The 26339-nt window shown below is 38.3% G+C and overlaps 1 protein-coding gene across 7 annotated transcripts in view; it reads right to left on the bottom strand.

The window, feature by feature from the left end:
- ldb2a (LIM domain binding 2a) overlaps positions 1-23039 on the bottom strand; it is an 87790-nt gene extending 64751 nt beyond the window's left edge. For 6 of the 7 annotated variants that reach the window (XM_019258463.2, XM_019258466.2, XM_019258464.2 and 3 more), the window contains exons 1-2: positions 22734-23039; positions 976-1078 (exon numbers count right to left, since the gene is read on the bottom strand). In XM_019258463.2, the coding sequence (XP_019114008.1) occupies positions 976-1078; positions 22734-22865 (235 nt within the window). In that variant the 5' untranslated portion in view covers positions 22866-23039. Of the gene's footprint in view, positions 1-975; positions 1079-4135; positions 4299-5229; positions 5345-22733 lie in introns of those variants that run through there. The other variant, XM_027280895.1, reaches the window with a different exon arrangement.
- Positions 23040-26339: the final 3300 nt, after the last annotated feature.

Genomic DNA, 26339 nt, shown 5'->3' with positions numbered 1-26339 from the left:
ATAATTTGACAATTTTCAAGACTGTGGTTTACATTTACATCTTTATTTAAAAAGCACAGACCACAATAGAGGCCCGTGATGAAATTTTCAGAGAGAGGTTACCAGAAGTTACGTGTGGTGTTGCACCAATGTTAAGCAATCACATACAGAGAGAAAACTATTGTTAGAAAATAGAGATACCAATTTTCTCACTGACAGAGACATAGTAGAGCACAATGCAAAAACGTTTGACTCAGTGCTACAGATCTTTTCTGTTCTTTTCAGGTTAACACATTTTTCTTAGAGGGGTTTCAAAGCATTTTGGGAAATGTAGAAAATCGATAACTTAACTCAAAGTAGACAAAGCATGTTGAAGCAAAGTGGAAATACCAAATAATATTTTTTTTCGCATGTCATCACATAATCAGACATAACGGAATGAGGGACTGCCACAGACTGAGGCATCTCAAGTATGAGTGACTTTTCTCTCAAATTTCTCAGTGTAATACTGAACATGGCTGGTGGTTTAACAGGTTTCAAATCTTACCTAAAGAATTAGAGTCGGTCGGGTGATTTTTAGGGGGCAAAAGCAGGTCAGTACAGTATAGAGGGGGTACTCATAACCTGAAAGCTGGGACCCTTAAAATGAATTTGAGATGCAGCTCTGCACTGTGTTAAGTTTTTCTAGTCATAAATATGTACTAAACATTGTATTTTATTTAGGTGCCTTCAAATATTCAAGGCGTAGAGTGTATTAAGCTTGCATGACATGGTTGGTATCAATGCATGCCCTAGGTCTTCTAGTTTGATATTATATCAATATCTTTTTCTTTAATCTTCTACAAGATTGAGTGAAAGGAGTACACATCTGAAAAACAGTGAAGCCAGGTTGAAGATGTCTGTGCAGACATCAAGAGGTTAACTGTATTTTTTTAGTTGTTTTGAATTAAAACACATACTTATTGGTGGTTTGCTGAAATATAATAGGACTCTTACTGTATCTCTTTGGTCCATCTTCAAGGCAGAAGGAGAGTGTGAGAGTGGCGTCCTCCTCAAAAAACTCTGTAGCGAAGGCGTCCCACCACAAACTGTCACTTTCCTGTTAAAGGACAAAAAGGATAATCAGAAACACTTAGACAGAAGGAGTGGTCCCGATATGTTTTTCTAGAACTCATGAAAATCTTAAAGAATACAAAATCTGAGTATGTAAAAGTACCTCTCTGGTTTGTAACTCTTCATATTATTTAATAACCCAGTGAATTTCCTTCATCCAGGTTGTTGCTCTTGTGCTATTGCATTTTTTTACATAAATTCAATACTGATTCATTCTGATAAGACACAGATAGTGTGGCCGTGCAGGCTTTTCCATGAGACGAGATAAAACACAACATTGTTTTCTGATATATGAAGTCAGCAGTGCAGGGCAAGTATTCCCTTTATTGTAGATTGGCTTGTTTGTTCCTTTTCATTAAAGTGAATTTTATGAGCTTTATTTAAATCACTGTTTGAGTTTACAAAAGGCCTTAACGATCAAGTATGAACCGTAAAACTGTCAAATACATTATACGCATAACACAAACAATGAGAGGGCTTTACAAAGACATCACAATATGGAAGACTAAAAGGAAAAGGCTCATAGTTACAAACAGAAATTAAGAGCGTATAAAAATAAAGTCTATAATTCAGGTTTAAAATCTAATCTCAAACAGGATGCCTCCCATACAGGTCCATGTAAAACCAAAGCCTGGTAGAATCCTTTACTTTTCTTAAGCCAGGACTATGGGAGAGCGCTGCCTGAGGCTCCTACTAGTCTGAATTACAAACTAAGGTCCAACATCTTTATTATTCACTGCTTCGTCTACTTTTTACAACAGCTGAGGATACCTTTAGCTTGCACTTATTACTATTATTATCATTATTATTATTTGTGCTAGTGGTCGCAGCTGTGGATTTTTATTATTTTCATTTTCATGTATTAATGTGATTTACTTAAATTGAAACTCAGAATATCACTTGAATATTATTATTTTAGAAGTGGCAGGTGAAGTGACATTATAATAATCATAATAATATATTATTAGTAAAAGAAATTATAGTGGTGGTACTAGCAGTATGTTAGTGTCAGTATCATTAGAAGAAGGACTAGCAATAGTTAAAGGAATAGTAGTTATAGTAATAGTAACAGTAGTGTACCAATAGTATTGACAGCTATGGTACCTTGGGAAGTACTAGTTGTATTAGTAGGATTAAAGTAGTAGTAGTAGTAGAAATTCTGGTTGTAACACTACTAGCAGTAGGCTATTAGTAACAGCTAAAGTAGAAGTGGTATTAGTAATGGGAGTAGCAGTTATTGCTGTAGTAATAGTAACAGTTTTGAAAGAAGTAGTAGTGACAATCAGCAGTAGAAGTGGTGGTACTTGTAGTAGTAGCAGTAACTGTGGTACCAACAACACAATAGTATCATTGTTATTTGTAAGGTTTGTAGTTTTAGTAGCAGCTACAGTTACAGTAGGATTATTACCAATATTAATATTAGTTGTAGTAGTAATTGTAGAGGTAGAAGTAGTACTAATAGTAGCAGTTGTATTATTAGAGCTAGTAATTGCAATAAGTAACAGAAGCAGTCATTTTCTCACAGCAGGAGCAACGACTGTGAGGAAACACATTCATGTAAATCTCTTTGCCCTGAAATGACTCCCCTAACAGCCATTCACCCTCTTCCCCCTGCTCAGATAATATTGGCGGGTCAGCTCCCACTCCTCCTGCCCTCGCCCCTCCACCCACCGACGTTTGAGTGATGCTAATTTCCTCTGACACGTTATGACAGATCACTACGTTTCATTCAGTGCAGGGCTGAGGGATAGCAAGCACTTCCCAGATGTTGACAATTAGCGTTGTCACCATCGAGCAGTGTCAAGCCCAATAAGCTGCGACCGGAGCGCCCCCAGGTCAACGTGTCTCAAACATGGTGAGTCTGATGCAAAGAGGAAGGGATGTGGTTAGGAAGAGGACCTAAACCTGAACCTCCATCTAGCTGGTCAATCAATAGGTGATCGTGAGTTAGTGGGGAGGTCTGCTGGCTGAACTGTGATCAACAGACTGAGAACAGTGGACTTTAAACAATTATGAAGACTCAGATTTGTCCTTTGGAGAATGATGAAGTGCAGATATTTAAATTTTCATCCAAATCTAATACTTTTGTTCCAAATTTCTAGCAGGAAAAGACAGATTTTAGGCTACCATACGCTGCCTCTGTTGGCAAAAAGATTCAAATGAACATCATCTTGCAAAGATGATGCTGAAAACTGTAATAAGACACATCCATCTTCAAAGACTGCAAGTTGCAACTGAACAACAGTTGTTCTTGTTTTGTTTTTTTGATAAACTGTTTAATTATTTGGTCTCTAAAATCACAAGAAAAAGTGAAAGAAGGCAAATTACAATTTCGCAGAGCCCAACGTGACATCTTGAAATCGCTGCAAACTGTTCTCTTCTGTGAGAAAAGCAGCAATTGCTCACAAGCTTGAGGCAGCAAATGTTTGGCATTTTTATTTAATTAATTAATTATCAAAATTGTTTTGGAGTAAATAAAACAGATTTTTCCAACTAAAGTTTTGTACAGCAACAGTTCTGGCCTTTTACTATTTGACCGTGCTTTTCCCTTCAACAAGATTACTACCAATAGTTATTTCAGCACCATAACACTGAGCCAGAGTCATGTCAAAAACATCGTCTATGGCATGAAAACCAGTAATTATAGCACTCCCATTAGGTCAGTCAGTGTAATTGTTTAAATGACAGGACATTTCAATAATACATCACCCACCCATCACTGTACAAATGGATATGTGGATGCATGCCTGGATATTCTCTATGTATGTGCATGTACAACTGACCAGCTGTCCACTGGGAATAAACTGCATGGGCTGCCGTGTGTGTCTGTGTGAGTGTCTGTCTTGCGCGTGTGTTTGACTGACTGTGTCATACTGGGAGAATCAGCAGGTGTGAACAGCCAGCATTTGTGTGGTGTCTGTTTCACGTGAATACATCTATTTCAGAGAGACGGACGGAGAAAAGTGACACACCGGGACAAAACAGGGCGAGACAGACGGGTGCTACTCCGCATTCAGATTGAGTTCAACCCATAATCCAGTACCATGAAGAGGTGGGAACTCCTGGGATTGACAGTCAAGTGAAGGGTGAACAAGACACACACATAAAGCAGCAGCAGCCAGCTCTCTCTCCGTTCTCACTGGAACTATGGACGATCCTGCTCTGTGCAGTTCATTTGTATACCCTGCTCCTTGATCTTGTAGGTTCTAATAACACAAAACGAGAGGAACATCAAAATCGCTCTCACGCTCACTCTTACAAATAGCATCTACATTTTAGCATTAAAGCATAAGCATTTTTTTATTTTCAGATTACGAACAAATCCCATCAAAGGTCAAAACAAACAATCACTACCTTCGAGTCTGTTTGTTCCAAATGAAGAGATAAATCTTTCAAACACACTTTCAAAGAATTTAACCATGGATTAATGCATATTTAGTGCTCTAGTGAGCATTTACAGCAGCAGGACGGTGTACGTGATTGACTCATAATAACCTACTTCATCGTAATGAAGCAACATGTCGCCCAGTGCAACGACGTGGCTGATTTATGCTGCAGCATTCCTGGCTGAAGGAAACTCTTTAACTGACAGTTGACAAAAGCTTTAATGATGAATAAAGCACTACTGATACGGTGCTGTGATGGAGAAAGTATACAGAAAACTAACAACAGTGTAATAATACTGTGCTACAAGAAAAAGTCAAACATTCAAGTATTAGCTGGGCATTTTAATATGGGGACATATGGAGATTTACTTGTTCTGTAGCTAGACTCAAGTGGCTGCAGTTTTTGGTGTGTCCACATAGACTTCACCTTGGCACCAGTCATTAGTATTAATGTTAGCCGTTTTTTACTTAATAAAGTGCAAGCTTACAGGTCAACATGTTAAAAATGAAGTGGTAAAATTTGTGATATTTTAACTACATTGAACAAAGTTAAAAGACACCTTTAACCCATGTTTTAAACCGCACTTTGCCTTATTTACCGTAGTTACGGTAATACACATTTTCATGTGCGCATTTCTTTTAGCTAGAGCAGTCAACTTTACCAAACCGACCGTTAAGCTCTCAGAAAACTACTACAACGTTATAATATCACTCAATATCAAACAAGATATGAAGCGAAATACTGTCAAACCTTGTGCCCATCTCAGCCAGCCAGGTGTAAACACTTAATATTAAACTGTCACATAGTTTTTCGTGGACAGTTTCCAGCCGTTTAGCTAGCTGCCTATGCGTTTTTCTGTTTCCGGCCGATATTACTCCTTCAAAATAAAAGCTCCAAAGTTCATACCATAAATACAAGCACAATGAACTACATATGAAGTGGATAAACATGAAAACAACAACTGTATTTAGTAAGCTAGACCAACCTGTAGATTATTTACATATTTACACCTGTCCAATAGAAGAAAGTAAGTCAAGTAAGTTCATGCATTTGAGTACTATACTTAACTAGCTCACCATTTTGAGGTTCCTGTTCTTTACTATTTCCATCTTATGCTACTTTTTTACTTCCTCTCCACTTTATTTTATTGGGACTTACCCCACTACATTGATCTGATATGCAGATTTTAATTGTACAGGCAGAGTTTCTAAAATATTCTGCTACAGGTTGAGGAAGTTAAAATTAGCTTCACCTCGACCATCTATAGTAAAATGCTGCTTATACAACTATGCACCATCATTATAGTCCAGTATTACATTACACTCTGGCAGGAGATAGTTTATTTTCTGTTACTTATACCTTTTTTTGAAACCTGTACTTTTGATGCAGGGCTTGTACTTACAATAAAGAAGCTAAAAAAATCCAGATTATTACAAGTTTCATTCAGCACCAATCGCATTTCTTTCTCGTGCCCAGAACAACATGGTGTTGCTGCTGAACATCTCCCGCTTCTAAAACAGGTTAGAGGATTTCATGAAAAAGTGTGATCCCCATTTTGACATAAACTGCCTGGATTTAGTGCTGGATATAAATTCTTCGAGTGCTGTCATCCTGAGGGCTCACATCTCTCTGTTTTATAGACTCTGGTATTCATTAAGCTTCCTCTTACTGTTTTAATGAAAAGCATTTCACTTAAGCTCCCCACTTCTCTGTTTTACAGAATACTGTCTTCCTTGAAATCCTTCCTTTCCAGCTTTACACAAGGGGGTAAGTTATCCTCCCCCTCATTTTGATTTCACTCACAGTGACCTCTGCTTTCCAATATGGTATCTTAATTAGACTCACTTTTACAATCATTTTCAAATTTTTCTTTTCTGTGCAATTCCCAAGCATTTCCCTGAAACCTTTTCACAACACAATATTTTCTATTCTAACTCAATGTGGTTCATTATGGCAGTCTAGTAATATTTGGCATGAGCCTAGAACCACCCAAAAAGAGCATGTATTTCACAGAGAGCAGAGTTGACAGTAGCAGGGTCCAACCATAGATGATATGTTTTAGTTTGAAAAGCCTCGCACCCAGACAACAGAGAAATCTGAAAATAACAAGCACATTTAATGTGACACCAACAGCACTTAGTTTCAGCTTTCACGACAATAAAACAAATGGCACTTGGCATTTTCATTGCTCTTCTCCAAATCACTTATTTTGCAAATTAAATATGCATTTAGTAGCGCTAGCTAATAAAGCTAAATGTTTCTCCAAACGTTTCCATTATATGCAGGGAACAGTCTATTTAGAATCAGTAACCATTAATCCTCCAAACTGGAGCTTTTGGCCAGCTTTTGGCCAGCGTCTCGCCAAGTTGTAAAACGTGGCTGGCAGAGCCGTGGACCGGCCAGGTTTGGCCTGGATCTAAAGACAGAGGAGAAGCTGGATCTGAGCCAGATGGGCCGGAGAACAGCTAATGCTTGGCCAGTGGACACAAGCCATATGAATCCTCTGGCTAAAGCTGAACAAGCCACACTGGAAGCTCGTGGTGTTGTGAATGTTGTCTTCAATTTCCATCCCGTCACTACTGCAGGAAAATGTTAGGAGCTTTCCTTTTATTCTGTTATTGGTAGCAGGTTATAAACTTGTAAATAACTCATACTCATTATGAAAAAAGAAAGCCTGCACAGTTCCATTCTCCAATATCCAATTTTATCTCTGTCTCTCTTTCTTTGCATCCACCTCTCTCCCTCGCTCTCTCTCGGTCTATCTCCCATCCTTTCTGCAGCTGCTAGCTGACAGACAACGTCCTGCCTTCATTTACGCCTGCGGATTCTCTGACGAACCACGTGGCGTGACGATGTTTGTTGTCAAATGCTACAAATCAGACTGACTCCGAGGGACCCGAGGTGAACAGACGCGGTCGCGTCCGTGACGGCCGTCAGCTGATAAGGCTCTATTGATTTAAATGGATCGCACCTCATCTGGGGGGGATTTATCAATGTGTCAATTGCCCACTAGCCAACCACAAATCACCAGTGCTGGCCAGGCCCTGGGGATTTACAGGAAATCCAAAGGATTGCACGGACAGCATAGGGACGATCCTTAGTAAATAGCAACTGAGCTGAGGGTTAAGTCTACGCATATAGAAATGTCCATACAGGATGTATAGGCAGATGACACGACGTGGCAATAGAAAACACAAGGAGAACTTTTCTGGTGCATAGCAACATCCCTTTATACTGTATCATATATGCATCTATATACAATTATAGTCATGTAAATGCACTCATGCTGTATGCACCACATATATCTTCATTAACTACATAGATATTATGTGTATTCACACAGCCAAGCAAAAGAAGACCACCATTTTCTCCCTCACTCCATCTTTCTAACAGTCCATGAACTACTAATGTCTCTATGTTAAGCATGAACCATTTTTCCACCATGCTTTTGTTGATCTGTTTTTTTTTTGTTTTTGTTTTTGGTGTTGCTTCCAGCCTCTTGTGGCAGAAAAGCCTTCAAGAGTGTAGGCGTGTCTGGGGCCTGACCTTGGAGATTTACCAGTGTCTGAAACCCCATTCAGATCTTGAATGGCATGTAGCCTGGCTGACTGGTGGGCCAAGGAAGTTTTACTGTCGTCAAAGATTCAAACAGCCTCAGGTTATTAGGGAGCATAACAACTTAACAGAACCAAAGAGTCGATAGATGTTTTGAAAGATCTTTAGCAAGGTAGCTTTTGTTTGATTATAAGGTGAGAGTCATTAACAGATGCGACATTTTTAAACACGTCTAATAGAACATTTGTACAGACACACTGTGATTATCTTGTGGCAGCACCTTTACTGAAGGACACACTCTTCAGTAAAGGCAGTGAATTGTATGTCATATGTCATAAATTGCTGGAACAATTAGTTAATTCATTGATTAGTCAATTGACATTTTGATAACGGCGTCATTTGACGGATTTATCTTCAAATGTGTGAATTTGTTACTTTGCTGCTGCTATGTCATTGTAAATTGTAAAGTTTGCATATATCTTTGAGATTTGGACTTTTTAAAAATTATTCTTTTTTAATATTAACTTATCAATCAAATGACCTAAAAACTTAAGTAAGATAAAGTAAGTAAGTTATATAATTACTCACTAAAATGATAATGAAATGAATTGTTACAGTCCTACACTTAATGTTCATCCTATAAAAGAGCAAAGTGTAAGACTGACTTTGCTGGGACATTTTTTCATGATTTTCTCAGCAGTGTAGTACGAACTCTGTCCCTGGAACAAAAACCACACAGGTACTGTTTCTATTAAGGGTCCTTAGGATGACAAAGTACACAAACCACTCCTTTAGACTACATGGACAACACCAATTTAATCATGTCAGAGTCAGTGCACACTAATGTTTGATATCAGCACAGTTTATTCTCCTGGGTCTTAAGTGTTTTTATATAATGCAACCTTAACATGTTGCTGCATTTGGCCACCTTACAGCCACCAGCCAAGCATTATGCAAATGAAGACCAAATTAATGCAGCAAGGGGAAAAAAGTCATTGCCCTTGAACAGCCACTGCACGCTCACCAGGAATGAACTTTCTCCATAAATGAAGTCAGTGAAGAAGTTCCCACGTTTAATTGCATGTCAGCCAATTTACTTAGGCAGAGTTCCCACTTTCTCTCAGAAGTTACAAGCAGCAATCAGAGAGCACTGTTTGTGTTATAGGACAGATTTACGGCCAAGGTTAACACACAAGTTGTTTGGCTGCTGTTTTAATGCAGGAAACATGCGTGAAAAGGGGCTGCAGCGCACATTCAGCACTATCTTGTCTCATAGAGGTTGCAGGATTGATCCCCACAACAGCACAATAATATAATTGTCCTGCTGAAGGACAAGATCAACATATACACTGACTGACAAGTGGAGGACTTCCTGAAGGCATCAGCTAAATTCCTTTAAGATTAATTTCAGCACAACTCTATTTGAAAACAGAACACAATTAAAGTTGAAATGATGGATCGATCAATGGAAAATTAAACAACTTTGAGAATTTATAATCAATTAAGTAACTTGTCAGGCAAAATGCTAAACATTTACTGGAGTGGTTTTTCCAAGCATTTTGGTTTGTGACTCTTTAGAACAATTAAAGAAAATAAATTTGCAAGCTCATCAGTCTTTACACATTTCTATGAGGTGTGAGCACTTTGAGCAAGCAAATAGTTGTTGTTGTTTTTTATCCTTTCTGATTGTTAAATCATTTTTAGAGTACAAGTATCAAAAAAGTAGTACAAAAAAGGAAATAAACATTTCCAAAACAAAATAAACATAATTTTATAGAGTATTCTTATGCTTTTCTCCTAACTCAATCATTTGGTGACCCCTCAGATATATCCACTTGAGGGATCCTGGCCTCCAGCTAAGCAAACACTGGATTAGAGGATTTACAGATTTTCTCTATTCACACAATATCTTTGGGTTTTGGACCATTGGTCAGACAAAACAGGCTATTTGAAGATATCACTTTGGACTCTCTGAGAAGTCTGATGTTTTATACATTCAAACAATTAATCAAAACAAAAATCACTAAGTCTAGCTTGAAATATAAACTGAATTGAATAAAAAGAAAACATGTACAAGTTCAATAAACTCCCAAGCAGTGTAAAAAGCATCTCGCCTCAATGAAGACAAACAAAACATAAGTCAATATCACCAGCAGAGACATTAGGCCACCATGTTAAGTGACAACAACAAACATCAATAAGGATGGAAACAATAAAACAGCAACAACATGCATGAATGACAAAGCAAGGAAGTTAAATTATTTACAGCCCCCATGAGAAATTAAAATCCAAAGGAAGGTGAGGTTCCGGTTCTGACTTGGACACACTAAGACTATTCTGCACATCCAGCCTGTATTCTCATGCTGCTGAGCTAATTAGACCAATAAACAATCAACGCATGCACGGCGCACTTCCTCCCACCGCCTAACAAGAAACCCGATCAATACAGGATTTCATCACATCCTCAGATATTGTGCAGTTTAAGTGAATAAGCTCTGTTGCCATGTCACTATAGTTAGCTCCTGCTTTAAACACATCCTCACCTGTTGCTCATTAGTCTGATGTTTGTGACCACACGCATCAACTATCTTGGTTAATAAGGTGTGTTTTTAACTCTGCCAAAACATTTTAATATGTCTGACAGTGTGTAGCCTTAAGCTGTATAGCAGTTACTGTTCCTAATTGTGTAAAACCTGAACATTTATGCATGTATCAGGCTGAGCTTGTGTCATATATCATACAAGAATGACAGTAAATACCAATGGATTACAAATTAGTCTGGTGTTCTATGAATGATCAGCAAAAATCTATAAAAACTAACATTTTTGTTTGCTACAATGAGAATAATGATAATGAATTGTCTTGATCCCCTTTTGGGAGACCAGAGATCAGGATCAGCAACAGTGTAATGCTCCCAGAGGTTTTGAGCATTCAGTGTCTTGCCTAATGACACATCAGTAAAGCAGAAACTTGGCTCCATGCACGATGTTTTGGCAAAGAGCTTGAGACTGACTGAAGGATTGTTAGTCCATATCCATGCCTGGAAGACACAGTCCTAAAGGAGAGCTTGCATGCTCAGCAAGTGTTTTCTGACGCAAGGTGAATAGAAAATAAAAAAAGTAAATGAACGGCCAAGAAGATTCTGTAGGCCATTAATTATTTATTCACAATAGTTGAGCTAAAGTCATCTCGCAGGAAAACAGTAAACTACATCAAGTAGTCAAACAGCTGATCAGCAAAATGACGAAACACCCAGAAACCGGTGCAGAGCGGAGTCTGGCTCCTGGTGTAACTAATCTGAAGTACAGTGTGTCTCCCCTGTGTTCACTGTATCTTGTGCTGCACTTTTTTTCTACTCAATGATGAAATATTCTAAGCTTTAATATAAGTATACAGCATGAGTTACACAGCGTCCCACGAGCTGTGTGGCATCAAAGCAAATCAATTTTAAAAGGAGTTAAATAAATCTGCTTCGACCAGCTTATTGTGCGACTGTATGGAAATGAAGTCCACCCCCCCTTTCAGTTTAAACAGAGTAGAAGAGAGCAAAGGAAAGGTAGGGGATGATGGACAATTGTGATAGTGAATAAAGAACATTATCATATTATCATATATCAAAATGTTTCTGAACATCAGTATTTTGTCATCACTTTGGTTAGGGACAAACATTGTAAAATGTCTTGAAGATACATCCCAACAAACTGACAGTTAATGGCTAATATTACCTTGAAAAAGCAGAAGCAGGCAATCCTTCAAACAATTCTTGGAAATGGAACAAGAAGACAACAATAAAGTGCTTCAAACTGTCCTTCAAGAAACATGACAGCATTAGTCATTTTATTAAATCCCTCAAAATAGGCATATGATCATGTTCAAGTGAGTCATCACAGATGATGGATGGGTCAATAAAACATTGGACTTTAACACAAGAGACCTGCTTGTTTCCCATTTCCTACAAATAGAAGTTAATGCTAGTTTTCCTAATCGCAACTGCAGGTGTGCCTTAAGCTTAAGTGTTTATTGGTGTGACCATGAAGACAAAGGTCCCCAGACTTCAATGAATATCACTTACCTTGACAAAAAATAATTTGTACCCAAAGCGAAGATTTTGTAAACTAAATATCAACAATAAATTTGTCAGATCATAAAACGCATTTGTTTTTTTAATGGTACTGTAGTGTGTTTAGAAAAGGTCCATTAAAAAACGTCAAATAACAACAATGTATTCCTTCATTACTATGGAGAGCTGCAGTAAAATGTAGTTACTGTTTTCAAATGCTATTTTATACATTGTGTATTTTATCTGAGCGTAGAAAACCCCCCCAAAAACAATCCTCTGGGCTTTCAGCATCTCACTCAAAACACTGTTCAACACACCGGCTGTAGGCAAGGATCTAACCTGTGACCTCTTCGCTCTGGGACGGACTATCTAACCACATCGGGGAAAAGAGAACAACAGGACATAGACGGACTACAGGCCTGTCTGTCTCCTCTGTTATCTGAGCAGCAGTGCAGCCTGGAAGGAACCATGGGAAAGGGCCAGGAAAAAGGTGGGTCTATTGTCTGAACATCCTGCTGGATGTGACTGACGCTTATTGTTTGGCCTTGTTTTTTTTTTTTTCTTCATATGATTTTCTGGGAACATCCTCTCAGAGCATCACATGTAGTGTGACATTACTGGACTGACAGAGTGAAATGAGACTATTGTGTGAATATTTGTCACATAAAATATACACTTTGGAGATCATATCCAAACCTGTTTATATATCCTTTTAATGTGTCTGCTGTGTGTTTATTTGCCATCCTTTATATTCCTTTTCTGTTAAAACTCTTTAAGGTCATTGTCAGAATTGTGAATCTTTGTAGTTTGACTATGACAATTACCTCATGAATATCTTAATTAGAAAACCAAGACAAAGCTTCTTTTTTTTTTTTTAAATACTATAATTAAGTCAAAAATATATATATTTGATTTTAATGAATTACACCTTATGAAATGACAGGCTCCTGAAGCTGCCACAACTCAATTGTTTTGACACTGGGGGTGAACACAGTGCTTGTAACACAAGATGAATGACAGGTTTGATTTAAATATCTGCAATATGTTTGACTTGTGATTTACAAAAAAGGCAAAGAACAATAAGTACTGTTCAAACCATACTTCGGCCTGAAGGTCATCTCTCATTTTCAGCAGTGTGTGTTGTGACTGATCAAGGATGCTATCACTCCACAGATCCATTTATAATGCCCACAGTTGTGAAATCTCTGAATGAGCTGTGATACTTGCTTGTTTTTGATTTAGTTTGTAAGGTTTTGTTCATAGTTATTGTTTAATTGTTGATTTGAATCTTCTTATTGTCTGTTTAATAAGGCCCATTTTCAGTTGTATCACCTTTGGTTGATCTTTTATTTATTAATTGACTGACTATATTAAAGGTCCAGTGTGTTGCATTTAGGGGGCTCTATTAACAGAGTATGTCCTACATTGAATATAATATACATAACTACATTTTCATTAGTGCATAATGACCTGAACATAAGAATTATACTGTTGTTACCTCAGAATGAGCCTTTATATCTACAGACACAGCAGGTCCTCTTCCACAGAGCCACCATGTTTAACTGCCATGTTTCTACAGTAGCTCAGAATGGACAAACTAAACACTGCCTCTAAAAAGGGCCTTTTCTTTTCGCATTTCAAAGCCACTGTAGTTCGTCCATCATGCTAGAAGAAAGAAAAAGTGAGGCGAGGAATTTTAAATTAGCAACTTCCTTACTAGATTCCACTAAATCCTACACACTGTTTTCGTTTTGTTTTTTTTATCTTTTTTTGCCAGTTTGGGAGCCACGAAAACATGCTACATGCTGTTAACACGATACCTTTTAAACCATGGAGCAAGTATGAAGCATTATCATTCAGTTGGAGTCGTGTTCCTGGCCAGCTGATGAACGTAAATCCAATATTTACTCTCTTTTAGCTCCGCTTTTGGTCTCCTCCACATCTCCTCTTAAGCTGCTCATCTTGAAATTTTGAAATGCTTCCCCAACTTGTCGCTAACTTTTTCCCGTGTGACGTTTGGTGCTGAGCAGACAGCAGCTGCCTGCTGCAGCTAAAAAAAAAACGACACTATGAGAGTTGTGAGAGTGAACCGAAACTGTAAATTGGAAGTCAGACGGCAAAACAATGAGCTGACACTGAATATAAAGCTGAGGGGAGCTGCGGATACAGACGCTAATGCTCTGTAGGTTCATCACTACAAGTGCCCCTTTTCACACTGTCATTTGATACATTATTATTAGCAATTAGAGCCACTTTAAAGACATTCTTTTTTAAATTAGTGGCTTGGCAGGCTCCTGGAATGTGTTGGTGTTACAATTGTTGTGACAGTATATCTGTCATATAATGTCCCCCTGTGACCTGTCTGTTTGAATTGACTTCTGTTATTTGTCATTATGCATTGGTTGTTCCCTTGCCGATTAATAAATCTAAATATCTTTCGTAGTGGTCCGTATAAGCAGACATCAATTACAGCCATATCAGCCATAACTTGGAATGAGACTGGATAGCATTTAACTGTGCTATTAAATTGTTTGCTAATCTACACAGAATACCTTGAAAACACGAAAACTGCATTTAATGTATGATTTCTGTCCTTTCTGTCTCTATTCAGTGATTCTTTCACCAAAGGGCAGCTTTATCAGGAATAAAATGATAAACAAGCAAAATGCATTCAGCTAAGTAATGGCCACACTTTTCTAAGGATGAGGTTACTTTTTTCCTTCTTTTCAAAACTATCAGCCTGCCTGCTCACCTTTTAGCAGTATTATTCTTTAATTTGTCGAGGAGGGATGCTGGCAGGAAGTTAACTAAAGGAAGCAGAAGCTAATGTGATTCAGTCCTTTCAGTGACTGGCAGCATTATGAAAATATAAAATGTTTTTGTTTTTAATGTAAGCTGTCTGAGCAACGTTTTGCTGGTCCACAAAAGCAGATGTCCGTTCATTATCAGTAACTCTATGAATCATAATAACAACACATATTCAAGACTCAGTTATTAGAGAAATAAATAATAATGCTGTTTAGTCATTCTTTGCCAAGTAAATAACAAATGCAGTAGACTTACTGGGGACTTATTCTTCTCTGTTTTGTTTGTTTTGTTGTGCGGTGAGTGGGAGGGAGCATGAATGATGATCTTTAATTTAAATGTATTTGATGGTTTAATGGACCCTGTTAAAATCAACACTGTCCAATCAATACTTATATCACATTAACTCATTAATAAATTAGCTGTGACGATTTCCTGCGTCATCGAGGCTGGTTTTTAACTGAAAACAACTCAACATCTATACAAAAAGATGCTCTGTCCATAACATTATATTTTGCATGTTTTTAAATCATTGTGCTCCTTTTTACATCATTAAAAAAAAAAGATTAAAACTCAGTTTTAACACAAACAAAGCCTTTTCGGTGATTCCTACAGTGGCTTGTTTTCCCTGATGATAGATAAATCCAGCAGTAATGGTTCAGATAAGGGCACTGTGATGTTCAACATCTTTCTGGTAATTACTCTCAGCCAGTTTCACACAGGAACACTGCAAAAAATGTCTGTGTTACTCACTATTTACACACACTGAGTGAGTCCTATAAGTTCTATAGTTGTATTAAGATGAGCTGCTGTATTTCATCTATTTTTTTTTCTTTTGGACATTGCTTTCATGACTGTATTAATATTTTACTTGGACATATTTTAATGTGTGGGAGATTAGCAACTGCTATGGCAGAAGCTAATGGGAATCCAATAAGATAAACAATAAACATGCCTCAGCTGTTTTGCATTCTCGGTTTGAGATTTGAGCTGATCGAACCGATCAATTTTAAAATGTCTTGGGTCCTAAACTTTGGTCGATTAAGAAATAAGAAAATTATCAATTAATCAGCAACAAATGCGTTCATTTATTGTTTCATTCACTTTTCAAGTGGAAATGCCTCAAAATGTGCTAAGGTTTTTGGTAATTTTTTCACTATTTTCTGACAATTTATAAACCAAACATCAATTGAGAATATAATCTTCAGTCTAATCAATAATTAAAATCATTATTTGCAGTTCTATTGTCTTGTAAACTAAAAACTTCCCTTGAATGGAGATTGTCACTATAAGAAATCTCCCACTGTGTTCTCGTGTCTCGGTGGCTCATCTTTAATCCCTCTCTGTGAACCTTACAGCTCAGCGCCAACTTGACCTCTACATCATAAGCCTATTCATGTCAATCTGACACGTAGTGCTGATGGGAACAGATCCACTTTGCCCCTGACAGGAACAAGGGATTTTGCCATAATGAACACTCCAGTTCTTCCAGTTCCACAGTTGAGCCAATGAGTCAGGTCTGTGGGCTTATTTGAATAATGAGAATGAGACTAACTATGTGCAATAGACACAAGAATTCAATGAATGGCCTGCCAATCACTGTTACTGATTGCATGTCTATCCACTGAGGAAGAGTGTGACCATTAGACCCACTGTCAGCGGCAGCAGAGGTTTCTGAACACGGTCCTGTGGGTATTATTATGGCGCCTCCATTAAAATGCTTTTGTTTTCCTTCTGTTTCACCCTCTGTGTTGTAGTTTTACTTACAGTGTTATTCTGTGTCCCTGCTCTCTAGTGCTGAATATTAATGTCTTCTATGCTAATGGCCTTACACCGGCTGAGGTCGACCAAGCTCCTCCTCTGAATGTTAATCTGCTGCCTCATTTGCATACGCTTAAGTGTCAAATTCCCCCACAAATCATCGCAGCTGCCTCCGTACGGCGAGGCCAGTGCCCCCCGAGCGACAGCACAGAAACAATGTGGTCACACCGTATGCATAGCATCAAATCCACATCAAAGCCTGTTTAGATTGCCAGGTCACAGCGGGTTCACATTGTGTAAAATGAAGGTAATGGGATAGCAGTCAGCCTGGTGCAGAAATACAGCCAGGCAGGTAATAAGTATGAATGGAGCAGGTAATAAGGTTGGGATAGAAACAGACCCTGTGTCATCACAGGAGCAGGACTGTTTAAGCTGCAGCACAGTTATCAGTTCAAAGGTGAGCACTGATCCCAGACAAACACACAGGACTTATTGTGTCGTTAGGTTTTATTCTTCCTTATTTCCGCGTGCGCTTTCCGTATGCATGGCAGGTGAAAAGGCTGTTACTGAGAAGGAGCAGGAAACAGTCAGAAGAGTTTCACTTAAAAATGAAACTATTTGTCAATAGGCCTAAAGGAGACAATATAACATCATATTATATATTTCTGTGTATGGAATTTGAATCAGTCATCAGCATTAGTGTTTCAACCCACAAAAGGAGACATCACCATCACTATAGTAAAGCTGATGCAATAAACCGATTGACTGATAAGTTTACTGAAAGAAAATGATTCGATGAATTGTTGAAAGCAACAGTGTGTAAGATTTCATGGTAGCCATGTACACTAGTTGCTGATTGCAACACCATCGCTACACCCTTACTAGTGTGAAGAAGAAGCTGCAGTGGCTTCAAATTGTGCAAAAAATAAAAAAAAAAATCTAGGTCCAGTGTTTAGTTTGTCCTTTCTGGACTATTGTAAAAACATGGCGGTTCAATACTGTATGGCGCACTCTGTGGAAGAGACCTGCGGTGTCTGCAAATAGAAAAAGCTTGTTTTCAGGTGATACATTTCTGCCATATTCTGTTGAGACAGCCCCCCAAAAATCTGACACACTGGGTCTTTAAATCATTTTTCGAGCAAAAGTACCAAACATTCTCAGATTCCAGATTCCTCACTGGTGAAAACTAGCTGAGACTTCACAAGACACAAACTGAATATCTTTAGGTTTTTGGAGTATTTGTGGGGCAAAGATTGTGACCTTTTTACAATGAAACGATGCAGCTCTAACATCATGCTGAAATAATTAGCTGACTATTTGATGAATCAACCTTCAGAGAATTATTCGGCAACTACTTTAACAATCTATTATTTTTTAAAGCAACGACTCCAACACCATTCCCTGGTTGCAGGGAGAATTTATGGCTTTTCTCTGTTTTATATGATTGTAAACTGAAAGTCTTTGTGTTTTGGACTGAAACAAGACATTTGAAGAAGTCGTCTTGTACACAGAGACACCGGGATGAACATTTTTCACTATTTTCAGAGATTTTATTGACTAACTGGTTCTGACTAATTGAGAACAGATTAATAGATCATAAAAAGAATAATTTGTTGCAGGCTCATACGACTGCATCTCTTTACCTACGTGTAGACATCATAGCTAATAGCATACATGTTGTTTTCTTTTTGGTGGTTGTAGGAAACACACATATAGATGAGATCATGCGTGCACACAAAAATAAATACCATACAAAACCTCTCTAATGCACTGAACCTCACCAAAATTGACTCATAACTGTCTGTAATGGCATAAGAGCATGTGAGGGTTTTTTCCTGGTAAAATTCATTTCTCAGGCTTTTAAAATGATTCAAGAGATGGTGGATGCTGCAAACCCTGACCAGTCCATGCAGCAATATCGTATGTATTAGAGAGAAAGAGTATATAGGAATCAAAAGACTCAAAACAGGATAACATGTCGCCGTCTAATTCTAACAATGTGTTATTTCACTCCCGGAGGATTAACTGCATAAGGCTTTTGCTATAGATGTCACTTATACTCATACAGACTATAACTTCCTCTGGGGGTCTCCTCTAAGTGTCAAGTCCTTGAGTCTTGCCTGCCAGTGCGAGCAGCAGTTGCACCACCAGCCAAGCAAATTCAAAAGCACACTCATGAATAAGACAAATGTAAGACTTTCTAACAGAGGAGTGACTTCAGTCGACTCCTTCAAGACTTTTCGAAAAAAGGTGGTGTCATACTGAGACTTAGTCAGTTCCCCCGTTAAGAAACTACTCTGAATGAAGGGGATGCAAACTATAGTGAGTCATTTCAAGATGGTCTGCCAGCAAGCACAATGTTAAGCATGCTCGGAGCTATTCTTATCCTTAAGAATGACTGTCCTTTCACCATATTAAGCGTCTTGGATGATGGTTCTGACAAAATTTGCAAGCTTGAAATCATTTTGACTGGATCAAAACAAAACAAACAAAATATAGCAACAAACCCAGTCAACGGATGGCTTTAAGATGTCTCCTCATACTAAATCCCAACAGAAGAAATCCATGTTAAATATTCTTTGGATCAGTTTAATGTACTTTCTGTCTACGGCATGCCTTGAAGGATCTGTTTGGGGTCCCAGAGAACCAACAAAACAAACAGACACTCAACACTGTTTTATCACCTTTGTTATTTTTCCTAATTTCATGAGGCTGGTTTATAAAAATGTTTTTAGACTACTGACATGTTTCAGATGTTACACATTGGAACATTATTTCTATCCTCCCAAATAAGTTAGTGGAGTTTTGTTAATAAGACATCTAACAGGGAGTGCAATTAACCCAACACATCAGTATTATCTTTGTGAATGTTGACACACTGCACATTGTTTCATCTGTGAGTGACTTTTTGTCAAACAAAATAATGATGTATTTGTTCATGCATGGCCCACGTGACAGACACAACTTGAAATATTTCCTTATTAGCTGTAATAATAATGCTTTATCGTTCCACTTTCATTAAAAATGCACAAACCCAGACATAGTGGGGTCTGTGGGATCCCAAACAATGCGAAAGTAAAGCCAAAGTCAACAAATCACAAGGGTTATATATTGCAAGGGTAATATATTTCAAGTTAGTCAAACTGATACTTCCACTAAGAATCAGTTCACTGCCAGCTATTTCTATCAAACACAGAAGGATATGGATCTGCAACAGCTGCTAGCAGCAAAAACCTTGATGAAATATTCAAGAAACTATCCAGCAGGACAATTCAGCTATTTTCTTCTAATGGAATCCAGATTTTTATTTTTTTTTTTCTGTGCACGAGAAACATCCCAAACTTCCTGTTTTGTAATAACATCATCCTGACCCTGCGCTGATACCGACTGTCTCGTTTTCTAAATGTGAGCTGACTTTCAAAGTCATCTTATAGGAGGAGATGGACGGAGCAGCAGCTCAGTGATAAAAGGAGCCACGGAATGACCCTTCAGGCAGGCATCATCATTAAGGGACCGGCAGCTAACCTCGCTTTACAGGAAGTAAACAGCTTCACAGAGCCTGTCTCATGAAGCATATACAATATTTTTATCTGTCTTAGAGAGACAATTACACATTATATATGAAGCTCTGTGAAGGGATGTTTCTATTACAACCTCTTTTCTCTGCCTCAGATATTTTTCACTTGCAATAGGTTTGTGTAAATCCATGGCTACACTTTTGTACTCATGAGGATAATTGCTATATAATTTAGTTAAAAGCCTGAACTGAGCTGTATGGCACATCTGGATGCAAACAAATTGCTAAAACCTGAGGCATTTATTTCCATGCTATAAGACACACTTCTTCCTCGTTATAGTCGCCATCTGCATTTTAATCAAACAATAACCACATCGCTAAAGAGAATACACACTCCTTCCGCTGGAGAAAGAAAAAGATGAGGAGGGGAACGAAGACGCTACACCAACAGGAATAAAAAACTTAATTATGTTATTATGCAATTATATACTTTAGTCTGAGGAGATCAAGCTAATGATTTAAACTGATGTGCGTCTAATAACGTGTATGTGTGCTCACCATGTATATTTCTGCACAGACACATCTGGTAGCACATTAACACACGTTGTGTTATGTATATGTACATACATGCGCATGCATATGAGTTTGCACGTGTGTGTGTGTGTGAGTGTGCCTGGTGATTGCACTTGGTGTCTGGGTATGTGTGGTACGGGGAGTTGAGGTCCACTGGGGCTTGGACCACTCTTTATGAATAATGCATCAGACTGGGCCGTTGCATCTCAGCAGCATTGCCTTGGTCTGCTTAAAGTTGCAAGTTCCTCTTTAGGAAAGTCAGCATCATTCTGCAAGCTGCTGCAGTAACTCAGCTTTAAAACAACACTTCTAAAAATGACTGTAAAAATTCCAAATCAAATAATTTTTAATCGTGACATATTTATCCGAGACCCCTCCGTTTTTAATGTCTCAGTCAAATCCCAGCCTGAAAGCCTCCAACAGCAAGCAGAAGTCACATTATGTGAGTTTTGGAGCTGAAACAATTAGTCAATTAATTGATCAGTTGATTGATAGAAAATTAATCAGCACCTATGTTAAAAAACAATTCATTTTAAAGTCATTTTAAGTAAAAAATAGAAAGATTCCCTTGTTCCAGTTTACAGTTGTGAACATTTTCTGCTCTTCTTATTCTTCTGTGATAGTGAAGTGAATATATTTTGGTTTTGGACTGCAGGTCAGACAAAGCAAGACATTTTTTAGAGGTCACCATGGGCTCTGGGAACTTGTAAATGACATTATTTACTGACATTCTATATAGACCAAATGACGAATCAGTCAACACAGAAACAACTGGTAGATTAATGGATAATAGAAATAACAATTATAGTTCAAAAATGAACAGTTAGGCTGCTAAAAGATGCTTTTTTTACTAGACTTTGCTGCTATTTCTTTCCCCAAAGATGCCTCGCAAGGAGAACCTGACATGTCGGATGAACTTTTTATCTGCAGATTTACACATTTGTGCTCACAGAACAGATGCTGAAGACAGATGCTTGCTATATAATTCACAGTGGGATCACCAAAGGTTTAGTCTGAATGACACTGTACGCCACACTCGCTGAGCACCCAACTAGTTGAAGCATCAGGAAACTGACGTGAAATTAATTCACCCTCCAGCAATTATAATATGATCATCTTATTTTTTTTTTCTGCAAACACTTTCATTGAGAAAACTCTGTCCACAGACACAGTGATGAATCATGAATCGTGGGTATTTTTACACCACAAACACTTCACCAGGCAAAACTCTGTACATGCTCGCTGGGCTTGAGCTGCTGCAGTTTTAAACCGGTCAAAAACAGTATGCAAATATAGAAAAACCAGGGGATATGCAAATGAATGCAAATGAATTAAATGCACGTGAAAAGGCTACTTTGCCTCAGTCTGTGCAGCCTGGTTAGACTTGAACAGTCAGGGTTTTTTTTTCTTTTCAGTTCCTTACTGTGTTATGCATATATATAACTTTTGGTATAAATATATTAACAGTGCAAAAAAAGGTGTTAAATATTAAAATGTTGATAGAAATCTATAAATGATTCATTTCATGTTTGCAGTGCAGTGTCAGCCGATTGAATTTTTATCATTATAATAACTGAGGTCTACTTTACTCAACTCCTATCAGTCTATGTGACACTTAAAGTCATGCATTTTAAACAAGCTAATTGGCCACGTGAAAGCATCTCCTCCACAGAAACAGATCACTTCAGAGGATGATGTTTCTTGCAGTGTGATCTACACACCGGAGCCTGTTTACTTTCACCTCAGGAATGTTTGGCACTTTGGCATCACGTCTCCTGATTGACAGACCTTTATACCGACCCGATCCCGTCTTCCTCCTTCTCCCTCTCTCTCTTCCCCTTTCTCTCTCTCTCTCCCTCTCTCTTTCTCTCTTTCCCTATACATCCCCTCCCTCCTCCCTGCACCGGACCTCTACAGCCCTATCCTCCCACCGGTACCGCAACCGAAACGGGACCGTGCCGCGGTTATCTCCGATCGGCTCACCTCTGTGCGCGCCTGCAGCCGCTTGTTCATCTCGTAGATCCGATACTCGGGCTGGACCATGTAGGGCGAGTGTCTCCTGTAGAAGGGTCCGAAAGGAGACGAGTAGAACGGGTCGTGGGTCGGGTTTGACATGATGGCTCCTGGCGAGGCGCACGGCGCGATTTCAACATCCAACGGGCACGGCAGCGCACATGGGAGTGCGATGCTCTCCGAAGACCCCCAGTGGGAAGCAGCCGCTGTCGAGGCTGAGCTGCACTCTGCAAGTTGGCCTGCCTAGTTCGCTGCTATAGCGTGGAGCTGGAGGAGGAGGAGAGGAGGAGGAGGAGGAGGAGGAGAGGAGCGGAGGAGGGGGGAGGTGCGGGGGTGGGTGGGGGGCAGAATTGAAGGGGGAGGAGGGAAGTCGTTTCCTGTTCCCTCAAGACCTACACTCAGTTTTGCACTCTTGCAAAGTTCAAGTAAGACCTCTATGTGCATGTGTGTGTGTTTCTTTGTATGTATTCTAGTTTCAAGTGCACTGTACTGACACTGTACCCATGAAGAAAGTCTGAATATTCAGTGTTCACATTATGCTTTGTAACATAATAGATGTTTGAATTCTTCAAAGAATAAACATGATACGCCCCACATCAAATCACACAGTCACAAAGTCTGATCTGAACATACAGCATGTTGGCTAGACTAACAAACATGTCAGTGACATATCAGCACTGTTTTGTATTCAGTAAAACTATTGATTGCTATTGTTTTTGTTCATGTTCTGACTCTTGTGTGCTTTCAAACACAGTTTAATCCTGAATAAGGGGTAAGAGTCCATCACATGTTGGGGTCAAATATCTTAAGTGTTAACAGTATTATGAGATATTAGTATTCTTGCAGTATTCTTGTATTGGAGATTAACTTTGGTTGCTTTAACCAGTTTCAGGACGTTTTCTAAATGAAATAGATTACATTTAACCTACATGTTTTCTGTGAAATTAAAAACTAACCTTGTTCTGATCTTAAGAAAAGCTCAATATACTTTCTCCTGAGCTGTACTGTATCTAAACTCTAAGAGCTAAAGGTGTCAAGACTCACAGTGTGAGATCATAGCACATTGAACAACATCTGATGAGGCTGCACTGGTAAACAGTCCATTTTATGTGAAGCATGATTTCATAACACTATTGATTATGCTGCCTGCAGTCAATGCTGCTAATGACAGAATCTTAGGACCTGGCTAGTTATGCACCAAGTGGCATAATTTGTGATAATTTAATTTAAAGCAAGGCAGGGTGAATACTCACTGCTCGTCTGCTGCATCGATAGTGCACAACCTGAAACTCTGAATGTTTACAACATAACACATGTCAGATCTTGTGTTTAATTAGGTCTGCATAGCAACAATGTGCAAACTAAAATATGATTATTAAACAACCTGTCTACAATATGTATATGTACTTTTTACTGTGTATGTATGTATCAGTCTTAGTTTATATTGTGCTTTAATCATAAAATGTCCTCAACAAATTTGCAGGTAATCAAATTACCATAACCAAACGTGAAGTGTTTTCCACCAGCACAGCCACTTCAGAATATATATTGGGCAGTTAATAAGTTCAGTTAGCCGCTAAGACTGATCACGTAAAGTAAAGAGCGCCACCTACAGAAACTCAACCAGACAACCAAAGACGTCAAAGTAATTTCCACACAGTCTGATTGTTAGGTGATCTCTGGAAAGAGAACAAGATAATCCATAACAACAATGATAATAATAATCCATTACAATCATTGGATTCATCATCAACATTCGTGTTATGTCTATTTTCTGCTTCTATTTTAGTTTGCAATTTCCTACATTTCCCAAAATGCCTTGGGAACCTTTGAGCGAATACACCTGAGCTTGCTGTATCCACTTGTGTGTTTTTACGGCTAATTGTGCATCATAAAATCTCACAAATGATTTTGCATGCATTTTTATCATTGTATGAACATTTATTAATCTAAGATGAGAAAACTGTTTCTGAACACACTTGTGTCCTTAGTTTACATACTAGTTGCCTATAGTTCAAATCATGGCTTATCATGCTGCATATTTTGACACATGCATGCATGGTAATAACACTGTATATATGCAAACAGCATAACAGACTGGTTCTGATTTATTTCCACAATTTTCCACTATTTTCCATGCAACACATGTCAAGAACATCATTTACTGTGACAGTATGTGTCACTAACAGGTTGAATTTCCAAACCAGACACACCATAGTGCATTGAAAATCTTTTTTTGGCAGACCGAATTAAGATTTTCTCCATGTTCTCCTACATGACAGATTAGGTCTGGCCTGCAAAGTAGCCACAAGAATCTAAAAATAAACAGACACTCAAACCAGCCGTAACGTTGCAACCGAATCTCACATTAACTGCCCGCACTGGGAATTAATGAACAGCATTTATGAAGTCTGACTTTTAATCCAAAATGGCTGAATGGGGAGAGGCGGTCTGAATCAAGTGAGATAAAAGTTGTAATCCAAATGCCTCAGGCATCCGGTCGGGTAATTAAAAAAAAAGTTTGAAAATCTATTAATAAACCTTTAATTAAAAACTACATTTTTAATATCTCAAGACCTTTTCAATTGACATTTCTAACAGGATTTGGTTGCTCGCCTAAAGCGCTTACCACTCGAGTGTGGCTGCAATACAGTACATTGAAGTGAACAGCTCATTTAACAGATTGCAATATAAATTTGGTTGTATTGTATAGAGGAATCATAAACAGGACCTATATGCAGAGGGTCTCTCTGTGAACAGGCTGACCAGAGAACCTTTTTTTAGCCTGCAGTGGCTCCCAAACAATCACATTCAAAACTTGCATATATATAATTGCTTTGCCAGGAAGTTCATAGGTAAAATCACCATCATGCAACAATGATTTTAAAAAACCCACCATTGAGTATTGGACATTTTTATTAATGGATAAGGTGGTGACACTGAATGAATACACCAAAACCAACAATGAATTTCAGCCAAAGGCTGATATATCTTATTCCTCTGTGCCATAGCACTTTATTGTTGTCTAAATACTATTAAAACACATTAATGAACCACAGTGTTGCACTAGCAGATATGCTCTTATATTATTATCAATCCTGCTACCTTAAATCTTCACTAGAGGACCAAATGTGTAATCCGCAGCTAAAAATAGTCCTTAATAAATACAGTTTTTACTCCCATTTGAATAACATATTATAAAAACTACAGTGCCCAGCTACTTGAGGACATTATTTCCTTAGTTTTCCTTTTAAAAATAAAGCTATATACAACATAAATATGAGCTGTTTTTAAAAATTCAGTAGGAATGGGTTTGGGGCTTAGTGCTACGGATATGGAAGGGAAGTTGTGACTACTTGGACTGATGATTTTTTCATGGGAATTGTTGACAGTAAGAAAAATATAGCATAAGCCGCGGCAGCCTCATCCTTTAAATGTTTAACCACATAAAACATTCGCTTTAGGAGAGAAAGTTACAAACAAAGAACACGAATTCCACTCACCACATACGTACATGTTTGAATCTTGCAATGCAACATAATTTATGAATCAGTCCCAACTTTTAATCACTTTATA

Source organism: Larimichthys crocea, chromosome VII (assembly GCF_000972845.2).
Source record: "Larimichthys crocea isolate SSNF chromosome VII, L_crocea_2.0, whole genome shotgun sequence".
Classification (NCBI taxonomy): domain Eukaryota; kingdom Metazoa; phylum Chordata; class Actinopteri; family Sciaenidae; genus Larimichthys; species Larimichthys crocea.
This window is presented reverse-complemented; position numbering and strand designations above follow the sequence as displayed.